This window comes from Manis pentadactyla, chromosome 8 (genome assembly GCF_030020395.1).
Source record: "Manis pentadactyla isolate mManPen7 chromosome 8, mManPen7.hap1, whole genome shotgun sequence".
NCBI lineage: Eukaryota > Metazoa > Chordata > Mammalia > Pholidota > Manidae > Manis > Manis pentadactyla.
This window is the reverse complement of record NC_080026.1, coordinates 11637065-11662547: the sequence shown is the minus strand read 5'-3', so window position 1 is coordinate 11662547 and position 25483 is coordinate 11637065. Positions and strand designations below refer to the sequence as shown.

Genomic DNA, 25483 nt, shown 5'->3' with positions numbered 1-25483 from the left:
TAGTGGCCATTTTAACTGGTGTGAGGTGATGTCTCATTGTGGTTTTGATTTACATTTCCCTGATGATTAGTGATGTGGAGCATCTTTTCATGTGCCTGTTGACCATTTGTATTTCTTCTTTGAAAAGATGTCTGTTTAGGCCCTCTGCCCATTTTTTAATCAGTTTATTTGTTTTTCTGGGGTAGAGGTGTATGAGTTCTTTATATGTGTTTGATATTAACCCTTTTTTTGATAAATCATTTATGAATATATTCTCCCATACTGTAGGTTGCCATTTTGTTTGGCTGATGGGTCCTTTGCTGTAAAGAAGCTTTTCAGTTTCATGTAGTTTCACTTGTTCATTTTTAATTTTGTTTCCTTTGCCCAAGGAGATGTTTCCAGGAAAAACTGCTCATGATTATGTTCAAGAGATTTTTTGTCTCTGTTTCCTTCTAAGAGTTTTATTGGTTCATGTCTTATATTTAGGTATTAGATCCATTATGAGTTTACATTTGTGTATGGAGTTAGACAGTAATCCAATTTTGTTCACTTGCATGTTGCTGTCCAGTTTTCCCAACACCAGTTCCTGAAGAGGCTGTCTTTACCTTTATTGTATATTAATTCACCATATACACATGGGTTATTTATGGGCTTTCTATTCTGTTCCATTGACCTATGGTCTGCTCTTGTGCCTTTACCATACTATTTTGATTACCATATCCTTGAGTAGAGCCTGAAGTCAGGGACCATAATACCCTAAGCTCTGTTCTTTCTCAGGATTGCTTTGGTTCTTCAGGGTCTTTTATGGTCTTTTATTTGCCCCAGCTCATTGAAAAGTACTATTGGTATTTTGATAGGTATTGCACTAAATCTGTAAATTGCTTTGGGCAAGATAGCCATTTTGACAATAGTAATTCTTCCTATCCATGAGCACAGGATTTAATTTATTGGTGTCTTACTTAATTTCTCTCATGAGTGTCTTATAGTTGTCAGAGTACATGTCTTTCATCTCCTGGACTAGGTTTATTCTTAGGTATTTTATTCTTTTTGATGCAATTGTAAATGGAATTGATTTCCTGATTTCTTTTTCTGCTAGTTTGTTGTTAGTATAAAGGAATGCAACAGATTTTTGTGTATTAATTTTGAATTCTGCAACTTTGCTGAATCCAGTTTCTAGTTCTAACAGATTTTGGTGGAGCCTTTAGGATTTTCTATATAGCATCATGCCATCTGCAAATAGTGACAGTTTAACTTCTTCCTTACCAATTTGGGTGCCTTTCATCTTTTTATCTTGTCTGATTGTCATTGATAAGACCTCCAGTATTATGTTAAATAAAAGAGGTGAGAGTGGACATCCTTGTCTTGTTTCTGATCTTAGCAGAAAAGCTTTCAGCTTTTTGCCTTTGAGTATGATGTTGGCTGTGGGTTTGTTGTATATGGCCTTTATTTTGTAGAAGTGCATACCCTCTATACTCATTTTGTTGAGGGTTCTTATTATGAAATGATAAATTTTGTCAAATGCTCTTTCAGCATCTATTGAGATGATCATATGGTTTTTATCCTTCTTTTTGTTAATGTGGTATATGATGTTCATTGATTAACAAATACTTTACCATCCTTACATCCCTGAAATAAGTCCCACTTGGTCATGATAGATGACCCTTTGATGTATTTTTGAATTTGGTTTGCTAATATGTTTTTGTGGATTTTTACGTCTATGTTCATCAGGGATATATGTGTATTATTTTCTTTTTTAGTAGTGTCTTTGTCTGGTTTTGTTATTAGTGATGCTGGCCTCATAGAATGAGTTTGGAAGTATTCCCATTTCTTCTAGTTTTGAATACATTAAGAAGGATGGATATCAACTCTTATGTTGGAAGTTTTTGGATTACCAAATCAATTTTGTTACTATTAATGGGTCTGTTCGGTTTTTCTGTTTCTTCCTGGTCAGTTTTGGAAGGTTGCATTTTTCTGTGAATTTGTCCATTTCTTCTAGCTGTTGAGTTTATTAGCATGTAATTTTTCACAGAATTCTGTAATAATTCTTTGTAATTCTGTGCTACCCATTCTAACTATTCCTTTTTCACTTCTGAATTTGTATATTTGTACTCTTCTTTTTTTTGATAAGTCTGGCTTTTGTTAATTTTCTCAGAGGAGCAGCTTTTGGTTTCATTACTTTTTTCTTATTTTATTTATTTCTGTTCCAATGTTTATTATGTCCATTCTTCTAACTTTGGGTTTCATTTCTCCTTTTTTTTAGTTTCTTTAATTGTGAGTTTAGACTGTTTGGGATCGTTCTTATTCCTTGAGGTAGGCCTGTGTTGCTATATACTTCTCTCTTAGGACTGCTTTTGTGGCCTCCCACAAATTTTGGACTATTGAATTTTTGTTTTCATTTGTCTCTGTGTATTGCCTGATTCTGTTTGAATTTATTAATTGATCCATTGATTATTTGGAGGCATGTTGTTTAACCTTTATGTGTTTGTGGCCTTATTTGTTTTGTTTGTGTAAATCTATTTCTAGTTTCAGACCATTGTGGCCTGAGAAGTTGCTTGATTCAATATCAATCTCTGAATTTGTTGAGGTCTTTTTGTGGCCTGGCATGTGATCAATTCTGGAAAATGTTTCATGTACATTTGAAAAAAATATGTATCTTGCTGCTTTTGGGTGGAATGTTCTGTAGATACCTGTTAAGTCCATGTGATCTGATGTATTGTTCATTGCCTCTGTTTCCTTATTTATTCTCTGTCTGTTTGATCTCTCCACTGATGTAAATGGTGTTTTAAACTCTGCTTAAATGAATGTGTTGCAATTTATTTCCCCCTTTAATTCTGTTCGTATTTGTTTTACAAATTTAGGTACTCCTATATTGGGTGCATTGATTTTTTTTTTTGGGTGCATAGGTATTTATAAAGTTTATATCCTCTTGTTGGACTGACCCCTTTATCATTATGTAATGATTTTTTTGTCTCGTTACTTTCTTTGTTTTGAAGTGTGTTTTGTCTGATATAATTACTGTTACTCCTGCTGCTTTCTTTCTATTATTTGCATGAAATATCTTTTTCCATCCCTTCACTTTCAGTCTGTGTATTTTCTTTGGGTCTGAAATGAGGCTCTTGTAGGTACACATAGATGGGTCTTGTTTCTTCATCTAGTCTGCTACTATGTCTTTTGATTGGTGCATTTAGTCCATTTACATTTAAGGTAATAATTGATACTTACTGCCATTTTATTAATTGTTTTCTGATTGTTTTTGTAGTTCCTGTCTGTTCCTTTCCTCCTCTCTATACTCTTCTCTTGTTATTTTTTTTCTTTATTGTTGTGATTGGATTTCTCTTTTTTGATTTTTTGTGTATCTATTATACGCTGTAGGTTTGTGGTTACCATGAGATTGAAGGATAGCTTCCTGACTATAACAGTCTATATTAAATTGATCATCATTCTATTTCAAACACAATCTTAAAGTACTTCTTTTTTATTCTTCTTTCTCCTCCACACTTCAAGTATTAGATGTCATAGTGTTTATTTTTTGTATATCCCTTTACTGTTTTTGTGTATAGTTGTTTTACCACTTTTGTAATTGTTTTAATTTCTTACTTGCTTGGTAAGTAATGCGTCCACTACCTTTACTGTGGGTTTGTTTTCACTGGTAAAAACTATCTGGGCTTAGGAACATGGCCATCCACAAAATTCCCTTTAATGTATCCTGGAATGCTGGTTTAGTGGTTATAAATTCGTTATTTATCTGGGATATCTTTAATCTCTCCTTCGAATGTGAGTGCTAATCTTGCTCGGTATTGGATTTTTCTGTTTCAATACATTAAGTATTTCATGGTACCCTCTTCTGGCCTGTGAAGTTTCTGCTGTTAAGTCTCTTCTGATAGCCTGATGAGGTTTCCCTTACAAGTAATCTTTTTACTCTCTCTGGCTGCTTTCGCTACCTTATTCTTATCCTTAATCTTTGTCATTTTATTTTATTGTATGTGTTGGTGTTGTCTTCCTGTGGTTTCTTTTGCCAGGAGCTCTCAGCACTTCCATCACCTGAATCTCTATTTCCTTTCCTTAAGAATGGCAAAATTTTGAACAATTATTTCCTCAAAGAGACTCTCTATCACTTTGTGTCTCTCTTTCTGGTTCTCCTATTATGTGAATATTGTTTCATTTGCAGTTGTCACACAGCTCTTTTATAATTCTTTTCATTTCTAGAGAATCTTTTTTCTCTCTGTTCCTCAGCTTTATTGTGTTCCTGTTCTTTAATTTCCATCTTATTGTCTCCTCTTCTTGCAGCAATCTATTTTTTCATTCCCTCCATTGTACATTTCATTTTAGTTACTGTATTCTTCAGCTCTGAGTGGTTCTTTTCCATCTTTTCTCTCTCTTTTTTTGAAGTCCTACCTGAGATCTTCCATACTTTCCCATAGGTCAGTGAGCATATTTATTTATGACTGTTACTTTGAAATCCTTATCAAGGGGATTGGTGATCTCTATTTCATTTAGCCCCCTTTCTAGTGTCTTATCCCATAGTTTTGTGTGACACGTATTTCTCTGCCTCCTCATTTTGTCAGGGTTTCTGTGTTCCTTCCTTTGTATTAGATGGATCTTCTATGCTTCCTGGTCTAGAGAGTAATGACTTTATGAAGAAGGTGCCCTGTGGTGCCCAGAAGCTCAAGACTCTTTACTCTCCAGTACCTGGTTCCCCTTTGTGTTGGGCTTGGCCACCTGCAAGGAGGAAGGAGCACCCCTGAACTGGCTCCTACAGGCACCTCTGCAGTTGGACTGAACAGGGCCAAGAAACCTTTGATAGGCAGCGAAGTCTGATTCAGCCCTGAGTGGGTTGGTGCACTGGTGGTGTGCAGGGAAACACCTTGAGGCTGAGTCACCATTGGGAGGGATGGAACACCTGGGGCTCCCAAGAGTGCCCAACCTGCTGGACCAAGGGAGGTCTTTAGAGGTATTGTCCCCCTGCTCTTTCCCCTGAGGAGAACACTCCATCCAAACCTCGCCCCTCTGGCTGGTCAATCTTTCCTGATTTACCAAAAAAAACCTTCCCACTGCTGGTAAATCTTCCAAACTGCTGCCTCTGATTTGGGTCTCAGCAGGACTGGAGCAGTGCACCTGTCAACTACAAGCAGCAGGAGTCCCAACCTCCCAGACTGCTCCATCTCTCCCGGTGTCCCGCCCCACTGATCACCAAAGCCCAATTCAGTGTGTTCCCAGAGTAGATCTCCAGGGCCAGGCGTGCAGAGTTCCTGAGTGCCTGCCCTGCCCCCGCTCTGTTCCTCTTCCTCCCGCTTGTGGGCTGGGCTGGGGGAAGGGCTTGGATCCTAGTCCTTCGTGGCACTATTTACTCGTTTCTGTGAGGTCCCCTATTCTTCACCAGCTGTGGGTGGTCTGTTCTGCAGTCTCCAGGACACTTTCAGGTTTAGCTGTGTTTGCTGTAGTTCCTCTCCTAGTGCATGTGAGATGTTTCCTCCTTGACTTCCTACTCTGCCATCTCTTCTCCCCATCTGGTATGGTCATCTTCACAATATTAGTTTTTGCAACCCATGACCTTGTAATATCTTTCCATTTATTTCTGTCATCTTCACTTTCTTTCATCAATGTCTTATGGTTTTCAGTGTACAGGTCTTTCACCTCCTTGGTTACATTTATTTGTAGCTATTGTTTTCTTAATTTTCCTTCCTGGTAGTTCATCTTTAATGTAGAAAAACACAACAGATTTTTATATATTATTTTGTATTCTGCAAATTTACTCAACTTGTTTATTAGTTCTAACAGTTTTTTGGCAGTCCTTAGGGTTTTTTGTAAAGAAAATAATATTATCCACAAATAATGACAGTTTTACTTCTTCCTTTCCAATTCAGATGCCTTTGAGTCCTCCTTCCTGCCTAATTTCTCTGGCTATGACTTCTAATATTGTGTTGAATAAAAGTGGCAATATTGGGCATCCTTGTCCTGTTCCTGACCTTCAGGATAAAGCTTTTAGCTTTTTGCCACTGAGTATGACATTAGCTTGAGTGGGCTTGTGATACATAGCCTTTATTACCATTTTATTTACCATTTTAACCCATTTGAGTGTAACAATTTAGTGGCATTAAGTATGTTCACTTTGTTGTGCAGCCATTACCACTATCCATATCCAGAACTTTTCTATTACCCCATTCTAGCATTCTATACCCATAAAACATTAACTCTCCACTTTCCCTCTCCCCCCGCCAATCTCTGGTAATCACTATTCTATTTCCTTTCTCTATGAATTTGACAATTCTTGGCTCCTCACATCAGTGGAATAATGTAGTATTTTTACTTTTGTGCTTGGCTGATTTGACTTAGCATAATATTTTCAAAGTTCAGTCATGATGAAACATGTATCAGAATTCCATTCCTTTCTAAGGCTGAATAATATTCCATTGTATATATATATATATATACACTACAGTTTGTTTATCCATTCACCTATTGATGGACATTTGGATTGTTTCCACCTTTGGGTTATTGTGGCCATTTTTTTCTTCATTAGAATAATAATTTTACATTTGTTCCTCCTTTTGCAGTATATTTGAATATTCCGTATTGCCTTTTCTAGTTCTGCTCATTCAGGGAATATTCTGGAAAAGTGTCCTGCAGAGAACACTTGGACAGAGAATATTCTCAGCTGTAGGTAGAAAGCAGAGTCATGCTTTTCTTATGGTCAAACAAGGACTTCAATGAAGAAGGTGATGTTTGTCTGGGGATGGGGTTTTTATAAAAGGAAAGGGAGTGAGTTTTACCACTTTGATAGCTGTGTTACCTGAAACAATGTACTTGATCTTTCTGTCTTGGTTTGTTGTAGGGATTAAATGTAAGCACTTGGTTCACAAGAGGTTAGTAAATAAAATGAGGTTTCTGCACATGTGTCTTCGATCCTGCATCATGGATTGTGGATTTTCACAAATATAGACCAAATGCTTAAAATGATATAACTTAAAATACAGGTTTGTTTCATAATTAATCAAGGGGCTGGGGAGAGTATAGCCAGAATGGTCAGTTATCTCCCAGAGTTGCTGATTCTGAGGTCCGAAAGAAGTCTACTGAAGAGTCACATGCTGTGCATGTTATGTGGCTGTAGGATGAGAAGATATGCAACTGGTTCACATTTGGACCCCATAGAGAAACATAAGAGCAGACAACTTAATTGCAGGCGTTGACTTGTATTGAGCTGCTTATCACCTGGGAAATACAATTTTGCTAGATCCAGGGTGATTTCCAGCAGGGATTTATTTGTTCAGTTATGGTTAGGTTAATGGTTCTTCAAGAAACACTGGGTAAGTTAATTAAAAACTAGTAATAGCTACCATTTATTGAGTATTGACTATATTCTAGACCCTGTGTTAAGTACATTATCTTTGTAATCTCATATAATCCTTACAATCATTCTGTGAATGTACATTGTCAATCCCATTTAATAGATGAAGAAATTGAGGTTTAGATAGGTAAAGTAATTTGTCCAAGATTATACACTAATTGGTATTTGAGCTCAAGCACATTGACTTTTAACTGCTTTAGCTTTGACAGAGCAACGTGCTTTTACCTCCTTCCTTTTATATCCTATCACTATCATCCAAAGTTATTTGAATTGATTCCAATTGCATTGACACAGAATTTATCAAGAAGTTTCTCAATTACTAAGTTATAATAGGTGTAATCAGGAAGGTTAAAATGAGACAAGAATCAAAATTTTACTTAATTTTCTTTTTGATTAGGAAAATTGATTAAAAAAATTCCTGCATTTCTACAAAGAGAGCCACTATACATCAAAATAATTCAAGGTCAAAGATATTATAGTTCCGCCTGGAGAAGATACTATGAGGTCACTAAATACTTTCTTTTTCAAGTAGTAGTGTTGTTATTAAGAAGTTTGCTTCTCTAGAAATTGAACCAGAGCAAAAGCATATCCTTTCATTTCATTCATTCAGCAAGTATTTATTGAACATCTACTGGAGATTATGTACTATAAAGGTACAAAATAATTTAATAATAGAAAGACACAGTCTTGCCTTCATGGAGGTCATAGTCTTGTGTCCTCATGGAGGACGATAAAGTACTATGATGAGGTACGAGGTCCTGGGTGCGGAGGAGTTGGCCCCAGGGTAGAGAAAGGGAAGCTCGAGGAGAGAGAATTGGGTTGAAGCTGAGCTTCTTGAGGTTCAAGGGGGAATTATTAAAATAGAATAAATAAAGTTAAAAACCAAGCGACAAGTTGGAAAAAAGATTTACATCATATGTTATACTCAAGTATTGATATTTTAGTGTATAAACCACTTTCATAAACAATCTTAAAATCAAATCTCTTAAGAAAACCAACAAATCAAATCTCTTAGGCTGGGATTTGAGAGAGGAAGTTCACAAAGCACATTGTCAATATCCTTGTAGAAGAACAAAGAGCACAAGCAATTCTCAGAATTACAAATGGCCTCAATAGTAGTAGAAATGATGTTATGCTTTTCAAATGTCAGTTTGTTAAAGATTAAAAGATTGATATTAACCAGTATTTATGAGGCAAGGATAAGGGAAAGAGGCCAAACCATTCACTTACAGGTACAGAGGAAATGGTGTCATTCTCTAAGATAGTACCGTTTGGCAGTATGCATAAGGGAGCATCAATTTCTTGTCAGAGAAATTTTGCTTCTATTAATTCATTTAAAGGAAACAAATAATCAGAAGTATGAGCAAAATTGTGTGTAGGGGCTGCATTTCAGCACTGTGTACAACAGCAAAATAACAGGAAATCATGTTGGTTAATCAGGTATGTCTTTGTGATTATCGTCCTGCCATTAGCATTAGGTTGTAGAAGACCATTCAAGAAAATATCAGAAAACGTGCATGATGAATTCCTAAGTGATAAAAAAGGTTACAAAAATATGTATATTATGATTCTGTGTGTGTTTTTAAATATTGGAGGGACATACATCAAAATGTTTGTAGTAGCCCTATCAATGTGTTAAAACTACAGGTTAGTTTTTCTTCTCTGCTCTTTTTGTTTTCCTGGTTCACATAATAAACTTGTTTTATTTAAGTAATTAGGAAAAAAGAATAGATTATTTAAAAGTAGTTTTTTGGATATTAATATTTTGGATTTATAAATTGGAATGATTATATAAATCCACTTAGCAAGTGTCAGTTCATTTATGTAATTGAGTGAATTATAGTAATTTAAAACTTTAATATAGCCTTTTTTGGTTTCACTGGTTTTTCTTCTAATCAGTATTTTTTCCAAAGAAAATATTTTTTCGACATTTGTTAAGCAATGTCTTCAAGTTAAGAAGCATGGTAAGTGATGTTCATCTTTCTCCCTATGTAATTATTTTTTATTTAGTATAATATTTTATTCAGGGATCAGAATAAAAGGAAATGAGTTTAATTATAGTGAGAAATTACAAACCAAGGTTTAAAAATTTTGTTTTCAAAGTAAACACTAAATAGTGTTGCCAAGGGAAGGCTCTGCATTCTGTCTTGACTAAAGATGGGATAAAAAGATCATCTGCTTTAGAAGGCTTAGGTGTTAATCTTCACTGAGGTAGAATCATTTGACTGAAGGACCTCTTGTTATTGCTCATAATTTTGTAATTTTATAGTCTTGAGGAAAGAATATTCTCTTCACTTATTTTTGTATCTAGAATAATTATTATAAAGTGATTGACCCAAATAGAATCTCTAAATACATCTCTTGTGTAGTCTAAAATATGTTAAAAATCACTGAAGTTTGATAGTTAAAATCATAACTATTATATTATTTCACTTCATTTCCTAAATGTATTAGGTAAAACTATTTTATCATCAAACCTATATTTCAAAAATTGTGTTTTGGAACTATCTCTTTAACACTAAGGAAAATAACATTTTTTTTTGGATAGAACTGACTGAAGTATCTCTTTTGACCCTTTAATGTCTTTTCTTTGGTCTTCCATGCACAGCTAAAGAATAACTTATATTCACAATATTGCTAATGTAACTTGGTGGTTGACTTCATTAATCAGGCAGGGATAAAGAGATAATTAAGGAAATAAACAAAGTGCTGTCCTATCAGAGATTATTTTCCAGTAACTAAGGCTTAGAAATCATAGTCTTTTAAAAGCAAGATCTTTTCAGATGTTACAGTGTATTTTTTATTAATGCTTTGGACACCAAAGGTTTCTGCTAGTTAAATCAACAGGAATTTGATTTAGTGGGCAATTCAGCTCTGCTGTAAGTATGGCAGGCCCTTGGCAAAACCATGAATAAAACAAATACATTTTTGAACCTTTCACCTTTTGGTGAATTCCATTCAGATTTTTTATCCATGTTCTTTTTGGCATGCTGTGCCCTGAGCACCCCATGCTGCTAGACAAAGAAAGTAGTGGACTCATAGCATATACTAATCTTCAAAATGAATTTAAAAGTTCCATCTAAGTAACATACTTTCTTAATACAGCAAAATACAGCATGACAGCTGATGCTGAAAATCTCAGGCAGGGTTGGCATTTTTCCTGTGTCTTAAATCATAGTATGTGAACCTGCCCAATTCATCTGCTCTGTCCCCAACTCTGTTCATATAGAACCTTGCTTATTTGGTGTCCTTCTATACTTATGGAGGTGCCGTTGGTATCCTAAAAGGTCTGGGATCAACACCATGGGATTTTTCTTAAACTGGAATTTAAAAGAGGTGATGACAACATTAATATAGATATTACTTTTATTTTCATGTGTATATAGACCTAAAACTTGAAAGGACCTGGTGAGACATAGTGGGGATATATTAATCTCTCTAGAGGAGATAACAACCAAGTATTTGAATCTTAGAGCTAACTCATATTGATTTGATGCTATAATCACTAAACAAACTTCTGAACAGTTTGGCTTTCCCTGGTGATGTACTGAAGAGGCAGTACCTCAATAGTCATACATTATAAAGTAATCAATCTTGGAAAGCAAACAAAACTTATTTCTTAGGGTATAAGTTTAAGAAAAATTCTTGGAACTTGACACCTTACTAAGGTAATGCCAAGCTTTGAGGACTCTTGAGAGACCGCTGGCTTTTCTGGGTGATATAGCCTTTTGTTACTCTTCATACATTTTGTTACTCACTTTACCTACATTCTCCAATAATTTTGTTTAAAACGTGTGTGAAACTTTATTTAGTAGATATTACTTGATATCATAGCTGCTTAGTATAAATAAATTAAAATTATGGGGCCTGGGGTACAAATAATATGAATTTAGAAATTAGCCCTGAAAAACTCTACAAGTTCAGCCCCCTCAACTCCCATAAGATATGTATGTACAACTCACATGTTTGCACTGTTCTTGTCTGTGCACAAGGTTTTTATCTCCCCAGATATACTACTAGTTGCCTAAGGTCAGATACCATATACTACCTTTTTTTAGACCTCATAGTGTTAAAGAAGCATGCTATAAATGGAATGAAATTTAGAAACTACAGCAAGTTTAAAAAAAAAAGGAATAAAGCTTTTCTGTTTCTGTGTATACTCTTTTATAGAATTTATGTTAAAGGGAAAGAAAAAAACATGTTAAGGACAAGGGCTTTAATGGAGAAAAATGCAGGTATAACATACTGTTTTCTTTGTGGCTGTGTCAAGAACAATTTAGATTCTTAGGCGTGTTTGTTACTTCACCAAATTAATTTAAAACAGGATTTAAAATCTTCTTAACCCTACTTAAGACTTGAAAGGTAATCATTGGTTAACAGAAAATAAATTTACAGAATTTCTCTTTGGAAGGAATATTAACAACTCATTATGTCAGTATTTTGCACTTCTAATACAAGTAATTATTTTAGTTTAAATTACTGCTGAATGAAAATGGTATGGAGATAGATTATTTCAAAGATCTTAGTTTGTCAATATTAAGTAATTTTTTTGTATCTCTGTGTCCTATACTTAAAGTTACAGCCTTTAGACTAGATTTCAATAATCCATTGAATTCTCCATGAATATATACACAAAAAGGATTCAATGTGAAATTGTAATTAAGTAAAAATATTTGAGTGTGTGAATATGATGTAGCAATTACTTTTGTCCTCAAGGTAATAATTGTAAGATATCTTTAGTTCAATAAAATGGAGATGAAATAAATATCATAACTTTTAAATATAGGGAATTAAGACTCCTAAGGTCAGTTGAGTAGAGAAGTGACTGTTTTTCCTCCTTCCCTTACTTCTGTGTCTCTGGACTTTTTTGTCGTTTCTCATAGACTGAAATTGATTTTTACCACACCTGTAATTAGCATCCATTTTGACTGTTATTTACAAATGGACTCTTGTTGCTGATGTTTCATTTATATCACTTCATTTGCTCCTGTATATCCAACAGTGGTTTCTTTGGAGGCAAAGAGGGTAGTGTTGGTGATTTTTAAATCTCATTTTCTGGATGGTTTGAATCTATTTTTGCTGTCATAAGTACTGTTGCCATAAACATCATTGTGCTTATATCTTTGTGCTTTCATTCATTAGGATATTTTTATAGGATATAGTCCCAAGAGGTAAAATTTTTAAAATTATTACAACTCTATTTATAGTTAGGCTTAAAGGAGCTGTCTTTCAAGAGCCTTGTAGTAGGGTAATTCATGTATTCTACAACCACACTAAAGAGAACAAGAATTCAATAGAACAAATATTTGGTGACAGCAAATTTCATGGCTACCTGACATTTATCATATTTCCCTTATTTGAATCATTTTTGAAACTGCTCTCCTATTTGCCATTAGAATACTGGCTTTGAAACAACCAACCCAGAGAAGAAAGGTGTATTTTAGTGGTGAATTTCTTTAATGGACTTCATTCTTTCACTGATTCTATAAATATTTTCAAGTACATATTAAATTCAGGGAACTGTATGAGATGAAATATGAAAATGAATTTTTCTCAATAGATTTTTGTCTCGAACTTGATAATTGAAAATGAGAGGTAAGGTGAGGCCATATGTTACTCTCAAAGAAAGCACAAATGTTTCAGAGAAGTCAGGAAGGAAAGTCGAGGATTAAAGAGCTGTGAGAGAGAGAGAGGTAAGACCGAAAGCATGTGATCAGGGAAGGTTTCTTGGAAGATGTGTTCCGTTAAACTTTGATCAAGAGATAGGATCTAGACTTATGGAGAAAGGCATGCATTCTACAAACTCTGTAAAGTGCTTGTGTTGGAGATAAGCGCTGTGTTAATTAAGCGCTTTACATTTTTAATCCCTGTAATCCTCAAAGAACACTATGTAGATAGGTACTCTGATTATCTACATTTTATTAATAGGAAACTGAGGTCCATTGGAGTTTTGTATTGCAAAGTATCCCGTGGCTAATAAATGGCAGCACCACAGAATGATTTTTGGGAATGGTGAGCTACTGGGTTTAGGTGGAGTATCAGACAACTAAAGGAAACTACCATTCATAAGATTGGGAAGGTCTGTCCGGATGAGAACCTGGGGGTCACCAAGTGCTAGAGTGGGGCATTTGTAGATAGATTTTGTCTAGGTAGTGATGCAGTGGTTTCTGATGGTCAGAGATAATAAAGACTAAAAAAAGTAGCTGGATTTGATAACTAGCTGGTCATTGGTATATCAATCACATTTATGTAGCAATTACTCTGTGCCAGGATTGTGAAGCAAATGCTGCCAACATTGAGAGTAATGAGGGCAGAGAAATGGCCATTGGATGTGGTAAGGAGAAAGGGACTGACTGTATTCCATTCTATACACTCCCCCACCTTTTGCTTATCAACTTTTTAAACGACCCACTGATTCTGCTCTCCACTGACCATTATTGTCATTATTATTATTATTTATTTACTTACTTATTTTATATATTGGAAGACTGTGCTGATTGCCTTATGTATATTCTCTTATTTAACCTTTAAAACAACTTTAGGAGATAGATAACATTATTAACTGTATTTTAGGGATGAGGAAACTGAGCTTAGGAGCTGAAGCAACTTGCCCGTGGTTACTAATTGGTGAATCTAAGATTAATCTGTCTGACTCCAAAGCCATTGTGACATCAAAGTTGTGTTATATGCCTGAATTTAAACAAACAAACAAAAAAGTGTATTCTGCTGTGTCTATACAGCATCTGGAATATATGGAGTCTGAAGGGTCTGGAGTGTCTCCAGTGTCATCCTCAAATCTTGGATAATTCACTCAATCATGTGTATGTTTTTGATTAATAATCTTACTTTACATATTTTTCTTTATTATTTCTCTCTTTTTGATACTATAACAAGCCATTCTTTCTTGTAATGATAATAGCAAACATTTACTCAGTAATCACTCTGTGCCAGGCACTGCTTTAATTGTTTGACATGTATTAATCATATTTAACCCTTGAAACAACTTAGTAGGATTATCATAATTGTACATATAAGGAAACTGATACTGAGAGGCCATAGAACCAGGATTTGAATTCTGTCATTCTCCTCTACAGCCTGTACTTTAAACCACAGACTTATAACTCCTTCTGACAAATAAAGGGTGGGTTTTGAGATTATTTTTTTCATGGTTTTTTGTGCTGTTAAAATCATATATGTTTATGATCTGTGACCCAGTGTACATTAGAATTAAAAAGGACAGCCCTGTCTTCAGTTTTCCATAACTATCACTTTAAGTACAATGTAGTAGTGCCAAAATTACATTTTAATAATGGCTAAATCTATCAAGAAATTTTACTCAAAAGATCAAAGATCATTATTTTGTTGATTTTTTAAAACAATGATAGCTTTTAAAGATCAAACACATTGTGAATTTTTATTTACGTCAACCCCCTCCCCATTTACTGAGCACTGGACTGAACAGTGCTTGGAGAAAATGAATTTACACAAAAAATATTGGTTTTTACACATGGTATTTTGGAGGCTTAGTGGTCCCCCTGAATGTCTCTCTGGTTAGAGGTGTATTTGATAGCCATTTGAAAGATTTCCTAAGCTATAAAATCTGTTTCTTTGTATGTTTGTATATTTCATATTTTGTGTGAGTAAAATAGCATTGCCTGAGGTGAATGATTCCCTCCGTCTACAGTCATTTCACAGATGTCTCAGAGAAAAAATAAAGCCTAAGTTTGTATTTATAATAGCATCAGTTTTAATTAGTTTCCTTTGCCATAGTTTAGTACCACTTATTCCAAAGGTTGCTGTTTTGCTTTACAATCCTAGGTATATTCTCTAGAGACTAGAATTTAATTTTTATGTATATGCTTAGAAATAAGGAAGGTTGATTTTTTTCCTAGGCTTTTGTTATTGTTGCTGTTAGAAAACTTATGAAGATAACCCCACACGGTTTAATTATCCATAATTTAAGTCATTGTCTTAATGGATGCCCAGTTTTCCTTTATTTTCATATTAACAATTCAGACAATTATTCTTTACAAAGTCTGTGTGATAACACCCAGTTCTGGCAAGACAATGTGGAAACGATATTTTTGTTGGAGAATGTAAATGCATATAACCCTTCTGGAGGGTAACTTGGCAGTTTTTATCCAAAACTTGAAAAATGCTCATACCCATTGTTCCAGTAAGTTAACTTACTGGAGTTTATCCTAGAAGATATATATAAGGCTTTTACGGAACAAATTTAATACACCATTATTTATAACATTGAAAAATAGAAAAGAAAACCTCTAAGAATAGGTTGGTTAAATAAAGTATGGTACCTCTATTTAACAAAACACCATTTATCCATTAAACATTGTTATAGAAAATACTTTTGCTCTGGGAAAATGTTCATAGTATATTACTAGGTGAAGGTGGATAGTTTAATATAGTTTTTAAGTTTGTGTTAATTAAAAACTGGAAGTAAAATACCAATAATGCTTATCTCTGTATAATGAGATTTTATGAGTGATCTCCCCTGCTGCTGGTCATCTAGATTTCTTCAAAAATTCTATGTATTGTTACGAAGTACTTTTGTAATTGGTGTGAATATTAAAATACAAAGTCAATATTATCTGATAAATTGTTACGTCTCTTATTTTCCTGTATTGTGTGACCCACTATACAGGCTTACTATAAGAACTAGTAGAATAGTGATGAAATTAGAAAAAAAATGCAACCTGTTAATAACTTGGGAGGAGAAAAAGACATGGTATATTATTGAGGCTTGATATTTAGACAGGCAGAGGGATGCTCAACTATGTCATCTGAACTGAAGCTTTGTGGCCCCCCACAGCATCCACCCCATCAGGTGGCAATGGTTATTTATCATGATAATTAGACTTTCAGCGGGGATGGTCAGCTTCCTCACCATCTATGAGGTCTTGTTTCCTGATACCTTTGCTGTATGCTATATATGCTTAGGGACCTGTACCCTCAAGTTCAACCAATATTCCTTGTACAAGTGAAAATCAGACAGTTTTCACCGCTTCTCAGACAAGGAAAAGTGGGTGCTCTGTGGTACTCGTAGTGATTCCTATTGTCTTGTAGAAAATCAGTGTAGACCACACCGCAATGCCAGGCAAACAGTCAATGACGAAAGGTCATGACACACAGATTCTTTCCTCGTTTTCATGACTGAAGCTCTATGAGAGCTGATTTGCCAAAAACAGTCTGTACCAGCATGAGTTCAATATAAATCGTGTGAAAATAAACCATCACATGCACATATATTATAAATGACTTGCAAGGCACATAAAGGGTGATTTTTAAAGCATAGATAATTTAATAGAAGTAGATTTAAATGTTTCTGTGAAATTAGAGCAGAAATATGAATGAAATATTCGGAAAACTGAAATTTGAGGCATAATTTTTAGTGGAAAGAGAAAGTACATGAGAAGTAGTAGTAGTTGTTCAACTATTAAAATACTCAGGACCGTTTCCCTAATTTTATTAGAAAAACATGCAGTCTGAAGGTATATATGTATAAGATGAGTCATGGTGGGGGATATCTTTTAAAATTCAACATTTTTGTCTATTTTTTTCAGTGTATATTTTACATAGTTGAGATTGTATGACACAAATACATTGGGATCTTGTTTTTCATTTAATATATGAGAATTACATTTTCCTTTGTCATTAATATCTTTCATAATCTTCAATGGCTACATGATATTCCATTTTGTTGTACTATAAATTAATTAATTTTCTCTACTATTCCTTTTTTTTCTCTTCTAATGTAGCACCAAACATCTTTGTGCATAAACCTTCATCTGCATTATTTCCTTTGGACAGATTCTCCAAACTGGAAATACTGGAAAGGATTGAATATCTTTAAAGGGTCTTAATTCATTTTGCCAATTTACTTTGAAAAGTTGAACTAACTCACACTCTTTAAAGCATCAATATATAAAACAACATGACTTATGTAGGTTTTCAGAGGTATTATTTGAAATAAGTTATCTTTAAATGAAAATAAAAATAAATGCTTTATGATAAAAATTAAGTTTTATGTAAAAACCTTTAATTCTCATGGACATATTTCTAAAATATTTTGTCTCTCTAACAAGAATGTATGAAACAATATTAAAATGGAAGTTATTTTAATTACTAAAGATAAAACATAATATTACAAAAATAAAAGACATAGTGACTTATATTGGGGAAAACCATGAAACTGGGAAGCAGGAATTCTGAATTTTGATCTTGGTTCTGCTCCTAACTGACCTTGAACGAGTCTCTCCAAATTTCAGTTCCCTTAGCTGTGAAATGAGGGCATTAGATCTCATAGACCCTGAAAGAGGAAAAGCAAGAGCTAAATATGTAGTAATTATTATAATGCTCTTGCTGTTTTTAAGATGCTGATATTTTATTGTTTGGGATGTTCTGATGTTTAGCAAAACACTAAAGTTACTTTTGATTTATGCTTTTCACCCTTTTGGTTCTTTCCTCATTCAGACCAAGGGATTCTTTGCTATCTTTTAGCTGCTTCTTTATCCATTTTATCAAACCTTTATTGGGTAGATTTGATAAGGAAAATGTAGAGGCATTGTGCTTTACTATAAAGAGAACAAATACCTTAAAAACATTGCAATAAGTAGCATATTGTATGAATATTGTTTTTCACAGAGCAATAGTTACTAAAAAGTGGGGGTCACTATTAATTGATTGGCCTATACTAAATTACTAGGAGATAGTAATTGGATTATACAAATGAATTACAAATAAACAATTGTTTATTGATTTTACCAACTAGATGGTAGAGAGATTAAGAGCTTGTTTGTGCACTGGGTTTTGTATTTTTATTTCAAAGATCAATTAAGTGTTTGGCAAGAAAGCACTGAAGGAAATTAGATTGCATATGCTAATTAATAATGTCCAGAGACTGATGAATACAAAGTTTATATCTATACTATGGCAAAATCGCTGAAAGAAAATCTCAACTTTCTGTGTATTTCCCATTTATTTATTCACTTATAGTAAGTTTCTTCAAAGTTACACACATTATGAGAGAACACGAAAAGAATGTAAGATGATTCTTATAACAATTTTCAGGTTATTTTATAAAAACTAAACACAGAACATGAAAAGGATAAATAACAATACAACAAAGCATATGTTGAAACTATACTGATTGTTCAAGTGAAACCTGTAATAATATAGGAGGTTAGGAATGAATCTTGACATTTCTTTCTCCCTAATGTCTCACATTTAATCCCCAAATTCTATCCCTTTTAACCAAAAAGTGTATCTGGAATCTATTTATTTCTTTCCATTCCTACTGCCACCACTTTGGTTTAGGCTATCATTATCCCCAGCCCCAAATTATGTGACTTGTCTTTTTCCAGTTTTGTTTTACCCAGTTGCTTCTCCACCATAGCCAGTATAATCTAAAACTGCAAAATTGAGTATGTTGACAGCTTACGGATAAATGGCTTTAAATGGGTTTTGATGCTTCCTATGATTGGACTTTGTCTTATGCTTCTAGCCTCATTGATCCCCTCTGTCCTATGTACACTTCATGGTATAACCATGCTATTTAATGTACCTCGAATGTGACCTGTGCAGGATCTTCTCAGTTTAAACAGTTCTTCCTTAGGGAGGTATCTTATATCCCCTTTGGTTACAGTCAGCTACCCTGTTATCACATGTGGCTTTTCCTCTTAATTCTTCTGTTATTTATAACAAAACATACTTGTTTAATTATCTGCTTTTGTGATGGTGTATTTTTTTTTTGAGAGGGCATCTCTCATATTTATTGATCATATGGTTGTTAACAACAATAAAATTCTGTATTGGGGACTCAATGTACAATCATTAATCAACCCCAAGCCTAATTCTCAACAGTCTCCAATCTTCTGAAGCATAACGAACAAATTTTTACATGGTGAACAAGTTCTTACATAGTGAATAAGTTCTTACATGGTGAACAGTGCAAGGGCAGTCATCACAGAAACTTTTGGTTTTGATCATGCATCATGAACTATAAACAATCAGGTCAATTATGATTATTCGTTTGATTTTTATACTTGATTTATATGTGAATCCCACATTTCTCCATTATTATTATTATTATTATTATTATTTTTTAAATAAAATGCTGAAGTGGTAGGTAGATGCAAGATAAAGGTAGAAAACATAGTTTAGTGCTGTAAGAGGGCAAATGTAGATGATCAGGTGTGTGCCTATAGACTAAGTATTAATCCAAGCTAGACAAGGGCAACAAAACATGTGATGGTGTATTTTGTGTTTTTATGGAGTCTCCAGCACCTGTACAATGCTTGGCACATAGAATATGTTTAATATTTTATACATGAAAGAATGAATATAGAAAGGGAGATAGTAGAGTGTAGGAGGGTCTTACTGAGAAGATAGGTCTTTGAGAATGAGTACCTATTTTGATTATTGTAGGAGAATAAATACTGCACAGATAAATCAGATTTCCCTGAATATGATTTTTCATCCATGTGTGCCATTGTATACATACAACCAAGCACTGAAAACTTAGTCTGAACCTGTACAATTAGAGGCAGTAATTTCTTTAAAGGGATAGTAGGATCTGGCTATTAAGGAAGCACAGTTAATTTTTTTACAAATAAAAATTGTACATATTTAAGGTATAATAATTGTTTCCCCCAGGTTTATTGAGATATAATTAACATATTGTGTATGTTTAAGTTGTACATATTGATTTGATATACTTACATAATGCCAAGTGATTACTACCATAGCTCAACTTTCAAGTGCATAATATAATATTAGAAACTACAATCACTGTACTATACACTAGATCCCCAGAACTTATCCATCTTATAACTGCAAGTTTGTATTTTTTGGCTAATATCTTCCTCACCTCCCAACCTCTAAAAGATGCCCAGTCTTTAGGACTCATTTTGACTAGTTTTCATGATAATACATATTATGCTTATCAAATGTTGTGAGTGGGAGAAGGGAAATTATGCTGATTTGTTATTAGCCTACATTTATCTAAAACATTTTCTGCATAGCACTTTAGCTATCATTAAGTTTCATTTAGTTTACTTCACAGGTTCATAAATAAAGTGTTCATAGGCATATAAATAAAATTTTCATTAATTCAGGCTATACATAATTTGAGGGCTATTTTAGGGTATAATATTGTACTTGGTGTCCTAATTTTCAATTCAGTTAAATTGATTATAATTTTAGTCTATCTTTTGCCTTATTTCTAAAAACACAATCTTTTTCACATGGTAAATAGAAAGTATTTCCATTTATAATTTTAAAAGATGTTAATCCTCTATTATCAGACTACTTTTTAAGTCTTAAATTTTCCTGATTCTACTATGTTGTGTAAAATAAAGCATTATAAGAACCTTGATGAATGCAAATAAGATGCAATGAAAAACATCATGAAAAAAAATGCCAATAAGTCACATAAGTTTCCTTCCTAAATTTAAGCATGCAGCTTAGGAGTTTGATAATAGCACATTGTTTTTGCATGTTAAATTCTGTAGATGAAGACATTAAATAAAAATATGAAAAATATTTTGATTTGAAGCAGCTTGGTCTGATGAATATGAAATAAAAATGAAGTTCCTGAGAATTAAAAGTGAATATGTATTTATCTATTTATCTACTTTTATTCACAGTTATCAAAGATTGTGAGAATAACAGTTCTTTCTCTTTAGGGACTTCTAATTTTGATGGATTGGATGAATGATGAAACATACAGTTTGGAGAAAAGTGTCATTTAAAAGAGAGTACAATTTTGCTTGTTTAGTCATTATGCTAAAGCTTAGTCATGTATGGAGAAAGCTACAATTAACATGGTATATGCAACAGACACATTGGATACTTAATTAAATATAACATTGCTTATTTTTAAGGGACTGACAAAAAAAGTCATACCCTCCTTAGCAAGTGAAATCTTTCTAGTAGCAGACGTGGGAAACCAGAAGGATGTGGCTCATTCTCTGTTTGGATGATGCAGAATTGCTCTAAGCAGTAAGCTACTGTTTTCAGAAAGCATTAGCATCTTCAGCAAATACAACTGTGTCATTCTCTCTTAATACGGGTGTTTGTAACTGCAAAGGGGAGACGATAAACAGTATATGAGATTTCACAGCTCCATGATGACTTAAACAGATACTGATGGACAGATCTGCTGTTTTGATGTTTTCTTCACAATACTTGAAGATGCTGAGACATAGAGATGGCTGTGATTATCTTTTGTAAGACAGGAAATGCAATCTTTAGGGGTTTCTGGAAATAGAAAGGTCATGCAGTCTGGAACCTGTGAGCCTTTTCAATCTCTAAGTCATCAGGTATGACCTCACAAATTATGATGATGCTATTACATGGCAGAGTTATTGCTTGTTCTAGTTCTTAATCATTTATAATCTATTAATCAATGTTATTGTTTATTATATTTCCTTAGTGTACTGGAACAAATATTTATAATGATAGACATCAGCTAAACAATATGAACTTTAAAAATGTATATGTGTTCGCTTTTGTGTTTACTTTAGCTTTTTTAAAGGGGCGAAGTGGAGAGCAAGCAAAGAGATTCTTTGTATGTGATTAAAACCAAGGGTTGGGGCTCAACAGATTTTTCCAGATTAAGCCTGAATACAGTCAAACTGAATCTTATTTTGAATGATAAAAATGGCATAACATTTTCAGACTTTAAAGGATATTATCATAGCTAGCTGTTTATAGATAATGACATATAAAAAATTTTTTATCTTTAATTTTTTAAGTGTAGAAATAAATGTTGCTACCATTGTAGTGTGCAACCACACAGCAATACAAGTTTGATGAGGAGAATCATGTTTATCAGCATCTGAGCTATAAGCTAATTTCTTAAAATTTATATTTCAGTATCTGAACAGTTTGAAAGGCATTAGTTTTAATCACTTTTCAGGTCTATTGAAAGAATGATGCTGATGGTCTCTTAATATAGATATCTGCTTATAGATGCTTATACATGAAAGCAGACAAATATATTTTTTTACAAAGCCTGTGATATTTAAGGTTCCTTAAGATTTTTGGACCCAGAGATACTCTGCATTTGCTTACTTTCATTTTCAAAATGAAAGGACTTGACTACATTAAACATGCTAACTACAAAGAATAGAGAATCATGACAGCAAAGAATTTGGATTTATATATTCATTTTATCCTGAAACTCTGCTATTTATTTTAAATCACATTTTCTAGTCAAGTTGTCATGCATTTACTTTTGGTTTGTTATAGCAAATCCTCAGAATTACATGCCTGGGTAAAAGAAACTGTGCCTGTGTTTGGCATTCAGATTTTGAAGGAAATGTATTTTATTTTTTTAATATTATACATATTTCTGCCTCAGTTTTAGAGGATTTCAGATCCATGGCCAGGTATTCCACATGAAATGAGCAAAAAGAGATAAAATGTTGCAGCATTTCTCAACAGAAATACAATTTTGTCTTCATGATTCTGTAGCCTGATGAGGATTTAATGCCTCATCAGGATGAAATGATACACTATTAAAATGAACATGTTTATCAGAAGACTGAAGTGGAAGTCTGATACAGTGATTTAATTCAGTGAAGGGGTCAGTTTCTCCTTTTTAAATAAAAAACACATTGAAAAAATTATATCTACTGATATTGGTTATAATTTATATGTTATTCATGCTACTTAGCCAGCTTATATTCTTATTAGTAGGGAAGATTGCCATAGTCTTAAGCTTGATTAGTTTTGGAATGATTTGAATATACCTTTTAGTTGCTACAAAACCTATTTAATCTGTTAGAATTTATTTCCAGTATTTGCATGTATTAGTCACCATGAGTACATTCTGTTTCTTGGCATTGCTTTAGGATTCCTCTAGGTATTGGTTTCACAGAATTCTGCTATTTTTCACTGTATCTGTGACCTTTCAGAAGAACCAAACCATAAAGATGATTTTTGGTTATTTTCCTTTAGTGGCCCTTAAATGAGTATATCTCAATAGTTTTGTAAGGTGAAAAAAATGACTGTTTTACAGTTGTCATTTCTTTTACAAATTAGAGTGAAATTTCTCTCTGTTGCTTTGTCAGAATATGTTACATTAGAAAGTAAAGACTGGTAAAAATGTCACAGACATATAAGTGTAATGTCAACCTTTTTTCCTGTGAGGCCTTGCCCTTTTGAATGGTGAAATAACTGACTGTAAATTTGCCCAGTAGTGATCAGTCATTTTCTTTTTACAGTGGTTGCCTCTGTCTGTACTATTTTACATACATTTCATTATACACCAAAAAGGTTTCTAAAGGTAAGCTGTTTATAAGCAGTTCTTTGAACAATTGTGTAGGTCAGTAACATTATGTAAAGCTGGTCATTTGCACAATACTGTATTTGGTATTGTGAGGAATAAAGAAAAATTGTTTCCTGGTCTTAAGGAGATTATGAGATACTGTATACAAATGAGCTATGCTTGCATTTTGAATTGGCTTTTCAAAGATGGTACAATCAGTTTCAAGTTAATTTATAAACTGATGAATCTTAGGATGAGTTACAGATAACTTTTTCTTCTCATGCTGATTTCTTGGTATTACAGAAATAAAACATTGGGTCAAACTGTATAATATAGCATGTCATAATTTTGACAACTGCATAAAGTTCTTTTATGATGCATAATTTATTGTAGCAGGGCATTATAAATTATGAATCAATAAAATAACCTTGTAAGTTTTAGAAGCTATCATCAATTTGTTTTGAGAGTGAAGGAGGGTCTTACTCACTGGCAGGAGGCAAAGCAGGGACCTCAAGAATTGGCTCAAAACAGGGATATGACCAGTCTAGTGGATAAGTCTAGGCATCAGTAATTATGTGTTATGGAAAGGGGTTTGGCCTCACTGGGATTAAATTTGGAAATAAAGAGTAACAACTTTAGCTGTGTTTGATACTAACTAGGTCATCTGGGGAGTTCTTTGAGTAAAATGGTTGGGGAGATGGGATTTCACCTCAGGCTCTGAGAAAGGGTTCTGGGAGGAACTAGTATGGAAGCAGGTCTGAGCCAGCTGACTGTGGATATCTACATACGGTCCTTTTTTCTTTCATACCAGTATGCTGGCTGAAAGTAGCCAGGGGCAGGACAGAGCAGATGCAAAGCACTTTGCAGCACCCAGAATCCAGTACTGGGGCAGGCTGCCCAATAGTGCCTTCAAAGTGCCTGTTGTCTTGTATGACAGCAATAGAAGATTTATTTGCAAATTCTTCTGGTTCATTACATTTGGCTGTAGCAAGAGATGTGTAGTATGGTGGTGAAGCATCTGGACCACCACGTACACTGGGTTCAAATCTTAGCTCTGCCACTTACCAGCTCTATGATCTTGGGCAACTTACTTTTCTGCATATGAGATTTTTCATATGTAATATAGGGATAATAATGGTACCTCCCTCAGAGCGTTGTGAAGATCTAGTGAGTTAAGGTATATAAGAACTTGTATATACCAAGTGCATTAGTGCCAGCACGATTTATTGGCGGATGTTATATACATCGTAAGCGCTAGGACAGTCTACTGGCAGGTGTTGGTAATGGTAGTCATGCACTTTATTTTCATTCCCTCTCACTTATCCTCCTTATCAAATAAGAAATTCAGTCAAAAATATATACTGATATAAAGACAATTATAAAAATGCAAACAAAGAAAAACATGCTACACCTGATTAAATTATAACATTTACTGACTATGGGAATTGTGGCGAAAAATATTGTGTTTGAAGTTTTTTGCATATACTTAAGTTGTGTATAGATCCTTTGCTTTTCTATATTATACCAATCACTTCATTCATGACAAAGATTATGGGGCCTTTGGGCAAATATTTAAGAGCGATGTCAGGTCTTTTTAGTTATACTTGAGGATTAAAATTCTTCAAGTAAAAATCAAGGTTTAAAGAAAATTATATAGAAACAAGATACATAGTTTAGATTTAATGATGTTATTTTTTTTAATTATTAAAAATGTCCAGGACACAGCATTTTTGTGAAAATGTAGCTGATGAAGCCTCTCTGTAACTTTGAGTAACAACAAAATTATACTAGGAAATCAGATTTTGCAAGAAGAGCTCTTACAATAGAACTCACTGTCTTTTCTCCCCTTCTTTTAGCAATTTTATTTC

The 25483-nt window shown here is 33.8% G+C and overlaps 1 protein-coding gene across 6 annotated transcripts in view; it reads left to right on the top strand.

Annotated features, from left to right (window-relative positions):
- The window catches only part of SLC4A10 (solute carrier family 4 member 10), a 268072-nt gene that overhangs the window by 49152 nt on the left and 193437 nt on the right, over window positions 1-25483 (top strand). For 2 of the 6 annotated variants that reach the window (XM_036884250.2, XM_036884245.2), the window contains exon 1: window positions 21369-21663. The exons of 1 other annotated variant lie outside the window; for it this stretch is intronic. In XM_036884250.2, the coding sequence (XP_036740145.1) occupies window positions 21583-21663 (81 nt within the window). In that variant the 5' untranslated portion in view covers window positions 21369-21582. Of the gene's footprint in view, window positions 1-21367; window positions 21664-25483 lie in introns of those variants that run through there. 3 more of the 6 variants (XM_036884249.2, XM_036884248.2, XM_036884246.2) reach the window with 2 other exon arrangements.